The 10,216-nt window shown below is 42.6% G+C and overlaps 1 protein-coding gene across 1 annotated transcript; it reads left to right on the top strand.

Moving 5' to 3' along the window:
* Nucleotides 1–1,863: 1,863 nt before the first annotated feature.
* LOC134211263 (cuticle protein 7-like) lies at nt 1,864–7,003 on the top strand. Its single transcript, XM_062687977.1, has 4 exons — nt 1,864–2,019; nt 2,286–2,366; nt 5,712–5,912; nt 5,981–7,003. Exons 1-4 carry the CDS (start codon nt 2,005–2,007, stop codon nt 6,329–6,331), a joined length of 648 nt encoding a protein of 215 aa, XP_062543961.1. The 5' UTR covers nt 1,864–2,004; the 3' UTR covers nt 6,332–7,003.
* Nucleotides 7,004–10,216: the final 3,213 nt, after the last annotated feature.

Here is a 10,216-nt window from a genome sequence, read left to right as displayed (position 1 = left end):
TACTAGGCAAGCGGAAGTCTGCTGATAAACTGTCACTCCAGTCCGTGATGGTTGACCACATGGCGCCAGCGAAGTACCAAGATTGTTTTGATTGATATTTTGATGGCTTTCCTTTGTTGTTCATATCAAGCTTACTTTGATGCTTTCAAATCAATTAGATATTGCTTTTTTATAATTAACACCAAGCGCGATTTCACTGCCACACAGACATCTTTCCCAGAAGAGAGAAACTAGCTCATTTGTCTTCCACTCATTTCGTTATGATAGGGTGAATATGGGGGATAACTCTTTTGTCTTCAAACTTTTTCAGTAATTCATTCTGCTATATGTTGAAAATTGATATCACTACTAACTAACTGCTACTAACTACTTTTTAAATCCTCAGGGGGATAATTTTTTTCTAGGAAGAGCTAAGACCTCGCTAGCCCCACCTTATTTACGCCAATGGGAATGAAACATAAATTTCTGCATAACTCGAGAACTAATTAAGCGAATGGAGCCAAATTTGGCAAGTGGAGGTTTTTAGAGACAAGCCATATTCTATGTTAGTTCAAGATTCCTCCCCGTTCTACAAATGAAATACAAATCTACATAACTCAAAAACTAACCAAACAAATGAAACAAAATTTGGCAAAAGGAGGTTTTTGGGAACGAGATCAAACGGAACCGCACAACAATCTTCCTCTATGGTTTATTACCTCTATTGACACAGCAGCTAATAATTTAGAATAAGTATTTTAGAATAATTTGCAACATAAAACAATGGGTACTGAATGAGTAAGTTTTTTTCACACTTGCGTACACACACAGATATAAATTATTTTAATATAACGAATTCCACGATTATCTGAATATATCAAGAGAACCGATTGATCTATCTTCAAATCCCACAGAAGCCGACAGGCCCGAATTCCGAATTGAGCACTTTTTGCACATCCTCCAAAAATATTTTAAATAACTCGAAAAATCTGACATAGCTGACATAGCCATGGCTAGAATTTTGAGATCCGTAACACAAACCACACGATCAACATGCAAAAGATTCCCGCCAAGTATCCGGTCGGCAAGCAGTGGGTCAGCGTATGCTCGGAAGCACGCCAGAGAATGCGGATCACTTTTTTCCTCGCAACTTGTCCGCATCATACTGAGCCAGCGTGCACGTTTATGATCGATCTGAACCTACCGACAACAACAGAGCGGTCTGACAGCCCCTTTTCGGCATTTGGATCTACGTGATCAACGACTCTCCGGTTCTGTGAATGTCGTGTGCCAACGACACGCGCTAGACGGTCAACAAGACGACAATAAGCCAAATGCCCAAACTACTATGGTGCCGATAGAAACGAGTACAGGTAGGCCAAACCAAGTGCAGGGGTTCTAATCGTCTGGTTCGGCGGGTTTTCGCTCTCGAGATCTCTCACTTCACAGCTCGTTAGTCACTGCCGCTGAAAATCGTCGCCGCCGCACCGCGCGCTCCAGGACGCTGCAGGCGAAACTTCGAAACAAGAGCAGGCTCAATCTCCGCGCGCGGGTTGCTTGGAAGTACGGTAGGCTGCCGGCAGTTATGGTTTAGTGACGCATTGATTTGTTTTATTACCCATTTAGTTGATCGTCGCATTTGATCGTTCGTTCTGAGAGCGGGAGAGAGATAGAGAGAAGGATCCAGCGCTCGACAGTCGACGGCTCAGGGAAAAGGGTTCCAACCCACACGAGAACGAACGGTGCGCTGCCCGTGTACATATGTGCGGGTGCCGGTGAATGCACGGAGGCGGGGGTGTGGTAGATTCTCGGGACTGTGAGACGTCGAGAATCGAGAAAAGTTTGAAAGGCAGGGAAAAAATGCTGGCGATCTGCTCCAAGATCTATCTCCGGTCCCAACCAACAACGGGGTGGAGTGTGGTATAAAAGCACCCGGGCGCAATCAGACCGATATCATTCACAGTTCAGAACTCGTCGTCGAGCGTTAGTTGCAATTGCAAAACAAAACAAACTAAATCACTAAAAATGGCTTTCTGCAAAGTAAGTTTGTCTAATTTGTGGAGGTGATTTGTGAAATCCAAGTGTCGATCGGTTGTTTGGAGCGGTGGGATTTGGATCCTTCAAGTGATCAGTTGGGACTGCAGCAGGATAAGTGAAATGTGCTTAAAGTGCTCAGCGCACAACTGTTCACCGTTGAAGTGATCTGAAAATCCAGTGCTTTCAAATAGGATCGTTCACTATGGAGTTATGCTTAGCATGTGAAATGTTTTATATTTTACTGATTCGTGATGTTTTGTTATTCCTAGACCGTCGTCTGCCTGGCTTTCCTCGGAGTCGCCGCCGCTGGACTCGTTCCATTGGCCACTGAATACAAGGGAGATTACTATGTAAGTATTGAAGAGCTAAAGCGTTGAAAGTGAGATAATTCTACGCAGATTATAGATTCGAGATTTTAAATAATACTTTGACGCGAAATTCATTGAATATGATGTTCACAGCAAATAATTTTGAAAATTTAACTTCGTGTAAAATTGCAGCTAATCCCAACCAATGAATTAACATTTAATATTCAATTAAATTTGACTGAATTTTACAAGCAAGCACGGTTTAAATTTAATTCGGTTTGAACGAAAAGTAAGATCGATTGAATATTTCGTTTATTTGCATGCTCCAAATATGTGCATGAAAATACAAATAAAATCACAATAAATTTTAATCTGTATTGAGTATAGTTATAATGGAGACAAATTTGAGTATTATGTCCAACTATTGGCATTATTTGGAGGCCTTTAAGCACATGACTAATTAATAATGAGAAATACCATATTTCGATATTTTTCAACAGGCTTCTTGAGCCGTTTAGAACTCAATTATTTTTCAACGACTTTTTTAATACGTGCAATCAAAGTTAATTTCCTATTTTTTGGGTATTAGCCACCCAACATGGTCATTAATTTAGTATGAAAAACTCAAATGTAAATATGTACATTATGTGGAAGAATTTTAAATGTATTGAAGGAAATAACTTCCTTCGATGAGACTCGATCCCATGACCCTCAGTTCTAAGGGTCATGGGTTCGAGTCCCATCGGAGGAAATTGGTTACCTCCAAGACATTTTTCAAAACAAATTCTTCCACTCAATTGTACATATTTACACCGGAGTTTTACATAACTTTTTTTTCTACAAGTTGAAAACTTTTTTTCATGGTTTGATTTTCAGTTAATTTTTAATTTAGAAAAATTATACTGGGAATCCTCATTTATCCCTTAAAGGTACATTTCAACAGTTCATCTGTTCTATGCATAATGGCAGCATTCAAATTAGAAGAGAATCCTATAGAGAATAACGGGTTCTACAATCTGTTCTATACGAAACGTAAGAATGAAAAAAAGACTGTAAAAATGAATCACTAATTGGTGGAATCAAAAGATAAACTTACATTTTTTTTAAATCGCTTCAATGAAAAATGTTTTTTTAATGTGGTGGGATCGATTTGTTTTACATCAAATCGTCTGATACTTTATTATCTAATGTCGAAGCTTGGATATTGAAAATTAGATTGTCCTTATTTATACGATTCGCTTGGATCGCAGAAAGTATAAAATCTTTCATGAAAAAATCGCTACGACAAAAAATTGGGAAATTGTATTTTTGCCGCAATCACAAATTTAAAAATAGCTTATTTTGAGTGTATGGAAATTTCTCACAGTTCATGAAAACTGTTCTGTTTTTGATGCTGTTTGAATATTTTTTTCTCTCGGTGAAATAAGTGTTCGTTTTGGTGATGTACAATTTGACCTACGGATCTTTTTGGTGTACTGATTTATAATTGAATAGAAAAGATCCCACTATTGTAAGATATAGTTTCTCGAAGTTCAATTGGAGATACTGACTTTTAATCCAACTATTTATATGATTTTTGGGTCCCTCCTTAGCCGTGCGGTAAGACGCGCGGCTACAAAGCAAGACCATGCTGAGGGTGGCTGGGTTCGATTCCCGTTGCCGGTCTAGACAATTTTCGGATTGGAAATGGGCATAAAAGTATCATCGTGTTAGCCTCAAGATATACGAATGCAAAAATGATAACTTGGCTTAGAAACCTCGCAGTTAATAACTGTGGAAGTGCTTAATGAACACTAAGCTGCGAGGCGGCTCTGTTGTTTATGATTTAACTTAGTCTGACCATTTGTTGTCTCAATAATGTAAGACAAGGAATAATACAAACAATTTTCCCAAATAATTGCATAAATAATGCTACAGTTATTAGACATGTTATGTTCTTCCACTGCAGCGATCCAAAGTTAACTATTTAATAAACCATCGCCTACCTCATTTAAAACTCATTAATCAATCTCGCACTCTACCTTCGCCGTCCGCATTCTCGAGTAAGCGAACCTTGCGACACATACAACGCACACGCTTCCTTGTGGCGATGAGCATCGTCATCACCAAACCTGACGAACGCCTTTACTACAAGATCGAGCAATGTCGACGATCCGTCATCCAACCACCACCGCTGCTTGAGAAATGCACTCCATTTGTCATTGCATTAACTCCTCCGCTTCTCATTCGGAGATCCAAGGAAAGGCCACTGTAGTGCGTCGTCCAGTGTACTCGTTCGGCTTGCTAAAATTTATGATGAATGATTCGACCTTGATCGCATTCTTTTTTGCAATGAGACTGTTGTTTTTCGTTTCTAGCGGCACGCATCAATCGATCACTCACGCCGCAGGCAACCTTCCCTTCATGAATGTGAAGATCAAACGATGCATATTTAGTGATTCTCCTAGCCACACCGCTAGAACAGCTATTTATGGTTCTAATTAGCGACAGTTTCAACTAGCTGTCGCCTTCAGCTCAACCTCTCCCCAATTAGACACCCATTAGGGCGCGCGCGAGAAGGGATGCACGAGCGACATGCGATGCACAGCGCAGTGACGTCTCAATTTCCATATTTTCCCACACTGCAGCGACGACGACGACGACGGCAAAGTCTCTTCAAGCTAAACACTGAAATGTTGCGAACCGTTCCGATCGAACGATAGAGCTGAGCAGGGGTGAAACGATGAACCTCGTGGATGTGAGCAAATTTTTAACGTGCCAACACCGCATGTTGCGACGATGTCGTTTAATTGATCATAATCTCGTAATTACTACCGCTTGTTATCGATTTTCCTCTTTCGATCTTCATTGACGCTGCTAGAGATCAATGACGGAAGGGGAGGATACGAGGCTTGTAGCAGGGCTCCATAAAAAACTGTCATCAATTTGAAAATTCAATGTTTATGATTCACATTACTGGACACGCATGTGATTGCGATATCAATAACTTGTTATATCCCTTCTTTTTCACTAATCCTTCTCACGTCAGTGGTGATCTGATAATTTACTGTTTCAACTGAATGCATGTGCTGCCTTCCTCTTCATGGGGCTGGCATACCTGATCTGAGTAACTTTTCTTCGGATTTTGTTTTGCTCTGCTTCTCTTTGAATAACCGAACAAGCAAGCATGGCGCATTTTCAGTCGGCGCGCAATAAATCTCCGTGAGTGAGCTCGTACCCAACCCTCGCGCACCGTGTTCAGAGCCATAAAATTGCTTTATTTCGAAGAATGTAAAGGTCAAGTTTGTTGTCAGCCCGTAGGCCATACATAACGGAATGCCTCCATCGTAACTGACTCAAGTTGTTGCTCACTTGTTGAACTTGATTTCCTTATTTCTTTTTTTGCAGTCTCACCCACAGTACTCCTTCAACTATGGAGTCCATGATGGTCTGACCGGCGATGTTAAGTCCCAGGTCGAGAGCCGTGATGGAGATGTTGTGAAGGGACAGTACTCCCTGGTCGAACCCGATGGTTCCGTCCGCACTGTCGACTACACCGCCGATGATGTCAACGGATTCAACGCTGTCGTCTCCAAGTCTGGCCCATCGGTAAGACAGCTCAATGACCCTCATACTTCCGAGCCACGACTAATCACACATTCTCCATTATCAAACAGGTCCATGCCGCTCCAGCTGTCGTCAAGACCGTTGCTGCTCCAGTTGCCTACAGCGCCCCAGCCGTCGTTAAGACCGTCGCTGCCCCAGCCGTCTACTCGCATGCTGCTCCAGCTGTCTACTCCCATGCCGCTCCAGCTGTGTACTCCCATGCCGCTCCAGCTGTCTACTCGCATGCTGCCCCAGTCGCCTACGCCCCAGCTCCAGCTGTCGTCAAGACCGTTGCTGCCCCAGCCGTCTACTCGCACGCTGCCCCAGTTGCCTACGCTCATTCCCCAGCTGTGTACGCTGCTCACGCCCCAGCTGTCTACGGACACGCTTACGCCCCAGCTCACGCCGCTCTCCACTACTAAACTTCGCCATAGTCAAATCCTCATATCTCAATGAGCAGTCGCCTCTACAGCTGCTACCCTCCACGGACATACTGCCAAATATTATTTATTTCCTCTGATCCCTGACACTATCTCCCGCACATCTTCAACGCCCCCTCATCTACCCGACCGGGATAGCACCTTTACGGGCGACTGCAGCTTCGAAACAATGGACAACGACACAAAACTCTATCTCTTGGATTGTATGTATATAGTATGAAACGGCGGAAGAAAGATGGGCGATCGAACGGAAAGACCTAACGCTGCCACCGGTTCTGAAACGTGATTGTACTTTTCGCTGTCATCGCTTATCTGAATTCCCGCTTCCACAATCCAGACACGAAGGTGCACCCACCTACCGATTAGGAAAATGGAAATTATTGCGACGTGCATCTTCAACTTCCACTAGATTTCCCCGTTTGGACTTGGCTGCCGCCGATTCAACCGGATCGAAGATGCAAACGTACGCCCACAGCAACACTAGCTCGAACAATACTCATATGTACACAATCGATTGGGATGATTTAATGCTCCTTTTGTGACGACGATAAGTGACTTAACCTAAATGTGAAGAAACGAATTTGTACAGAGATGAAACACTGATGATGATATTAATTAGGATAATAAAACAAACTATAAATCGCTGAAAAATAATTGACTGGCTTAATCCGAAATCTGAATAACTACAAACTTTCAATTATATTCTGTTTTATTCGCAGCTTCTTTAAAACCGATGAACTTTTTTCAAATAGGCATAATTGTACTCTTTATGGAACATGGGGTGCTCCTTAGCCGTGCGGTAAGACGCGCGGCTACAAAGCAAGACCATTCTGAGGGTGGCTGGGTTCGATTCCCGGTGCCGGTCTAGGCAATTTTTTAATTGGAAATTGTCTCGACTTCTCTGGGCATAAAAGTATCATCGTGCTAGCCTCATGATATACGAATGCAAAAATGGTAACCTGGCTTAGAAACCTCGCAGTTAATAACTGTGGAAGTGCTTAATGAACACTAAGATGCGAGGCGGCTCTGCCCCAGTGTGGGATGTAATGCCAATAACAAGAAGATGGGGCATATTTCCTTCAACTAATGTTACTACCAGATAAATCGGAGATTATTATTTCTGTTGGGCACATTAATTTACTAAAATAGTTTCAAGAGAACAATCGCCGTTCCTAACTCCAAGGATAAAATAAATTACGCCCATATGAAAAAAGTTAGTGGAATTTTTGTTTCTTAATGAGATAACCTGAAAAGTGGAACGATTACAGGCCGGACTCGATTATCCGGAGGCTCGATTATCCCGGGCTCGGTTATCTGGAGAAAATGGCTCGATTATCCGGAGTAATATTTTTACCCATCTTACAAAAATAGAAATATATATTTCAGTGTGTATCCGTAACGTATCTAATATGTGCAAGACACCTAGTAATGATAGTGCCTTTCTCGCTTTCCCGTGTTACGGTTCGTTCAAAAAAAAATCCATAAAAAAGGGTTACGAGAGGGAGAGTGGGGTATCAAAATTATCAAATTCAGCGTTAAGAATTTTGTGGAAGAACCCTAAGGGAACGGAAATGAAGAACATTCATAAAAATGGCCAATTTATGAATTTCAATTCAAAGCACCGATATTTTTTAAGCATTCGTATGTACATTCTGAGTACAGCATTGACATTGTGACTCATGCTACCAAATGGTCCTCCGGAATATCCGGAATGGGTTCGTTCACAAATTACGTAACGCTAAATTTGACGATTTTGAACCTCCATCCTCCCCCCCGTAACGCTTTTTATTCATTTCATTTATTCAGACTAAGGCCGAAGTGGCCTGTGCGGTATATAAGAGTCTTCTCCATTCGGCTCGGTCCATGGCTACACGTCGCCAGCCACGCAGTCTACGGAGGGTCCGCAAGTCATCTTCCACCTGATCGATCCACCTTGCCCGCGCGCACCTCGCCTTCTTGTGCCCGTCGGATCGTTGTCGAGAGCGATTTTCACCAGGTTACTGTCCGACATTCTGGCTACGTGCCCGGCCCACCGCAGACGTCCGATTTTCGCGGTGTGAACGATGGATGGTTCTCCCAACAGCTGATGCAACTCGTGGTTCATTCGCCTCCTCCATGTACCGTCCGCCATCTGCACCCCACCTTAGATGGTACGCAGCACTTTCCTTTCGAAAACTCCAACGCTTTTTGTATGGAAGGTTTAATTGGTTTGCATGAATCGTAACGCACGGTCTGACCGGCTGCCTCTTCTTCCAGCGTGATTCGTAATTTATGAACAGCCTCGAGGTTTATATGAAAAAATGGTTATTTCGCCATCGGTGGTCCATGTATAGATTCAAACGCTGGAACTGGTGTACGCACAGTAACAACAAAAAATCCTTGTGTTTAATTATGAAATAAATATTTTCATTTTCTAAAGAATCACTCGGTGGTCAAGGTGATCCATACACAATGTCATGCTCAGAATGTCGGACAATAACCCGGTGAAAATGGTTCCAGATTTCCCGGAGGACCACACGGTGGTTAGAGGTGTGCGCCGTCGCCGCCGACAGTTTATGGCAATCCCTTTGAAACTCCAGAGGATTTCTCGTAAAAAGGCTATTTTTCTTGAAAATTCTTTACATTTTTTCGTTCAAAAATCAAAAAAGCTTTTCGTAAAAACTAAGAACTTTTATTGAAAATACTGAAGAATATCCTTCGAAATCTCAAAAACACTACCGTTGAAACCCGACTAGAAGAGCATAACAAAAATTGAACTAAATTTTAACATATTGTGATATTTATAACTTATTTTGATACAATTTTGTTCTCAGTAGCCATTATCTTTCAAATGTTGTAACAGGATTATATCATAATATGATTTGAAAAATGCTTAACACACAATTGCCCAACAGTAGGCAATTAACACGTACGTCCCCAACCCCAATTTTACGACAAAACTCAAAATTCAAAACCACGCTGCTCAGCCAATTTCTAACGGATTTCCAAGCAATCTTCTGGAATCGATCACAAAATTCCTATAGTTTTAGGAACCGAGGTCAATTTTTTTGCTATGGCCATGGTTCCGGAGATATTCCGGGGAGTACTGGGGTTACCTCCCTCCCGGAAAAAATGGTCACTGGCAGATCGACTTCGAAATCCATTGTGCGACATGTCAAACTTCATGATTTTGCAAAACAAGTACACTGGAGTACATTACAACGACTTACGATCGAATTGGCCCCCCCCCCCGGGTGCTTCCAGGGCATGGTTCCCTTGGGGAAGTGGCCAATATCCGTCCAATCTTGGAACCCATCTTGCGACATATCAAACTTCATGATTTTGCAAAACAAGTACACTGGAATACATTTCGTCGACATTTGATCGAATTGGCCACCCTCGGGTGCTTCCAGGGCTTGGTTCCCTTGGGGAAGTGGCCAATATCCGTTCAATCTTGGAACCCATCTTGCGACATGTCAAACTTCATGTTTTTGCAAAACAAGTTTACTGAAGTCCATTCCGGTGATTTTCGATCGATTTGGCCACCTTACGGGTAGTTCCAGGTAGACCTGTGCGCTGATTGATATTTTACCGGCGGTGGCGTGATAGATCATTTTCAGGCAGCGGCGGCGGCGTCACGCCGTTAGTGATCAGCGGTGGAGTGGATCGGCGTAAACCAGCTCAAGCGCCAAAATTTCTTCAGAAGTTCATCAAGGAATTCTTCCAGAAGTTCCTCCACTAGTTTTTTACAAAAGATCGTCAAGAAATTCCTTTGGACATTCCTCCGTAAGTGCCTCTGGGAAGTTACTCCAGAAACTCCTCTTGGATTTCGTCTGGAAGTTCCTTCAGGAATTCCTCCGGAAGCTCTTCTAGGAATTCATCTGGAAG

The sequence above is a fragment of the Armigeres subalbatus genome, chromosome 2 (genome assembly GCF_024139115.2).
Source record: "Armigeres subalbatus isolate Guangzhou_Male chromosome 2, GZ_Asu_2, whole genome shotgun sequence".
NCBI classification, from domain to species: Eukaryota; Metazoa; Arthropoda; class Insecta; order Diptera; family Culicidae; genus Armigeres; species Armigeres subalbatus.
The sequence above is the reverse complement of the archived record's forward strand: the minus strand, read 5'-3'. Positions and strand labels throughout refer to the sequence as shown.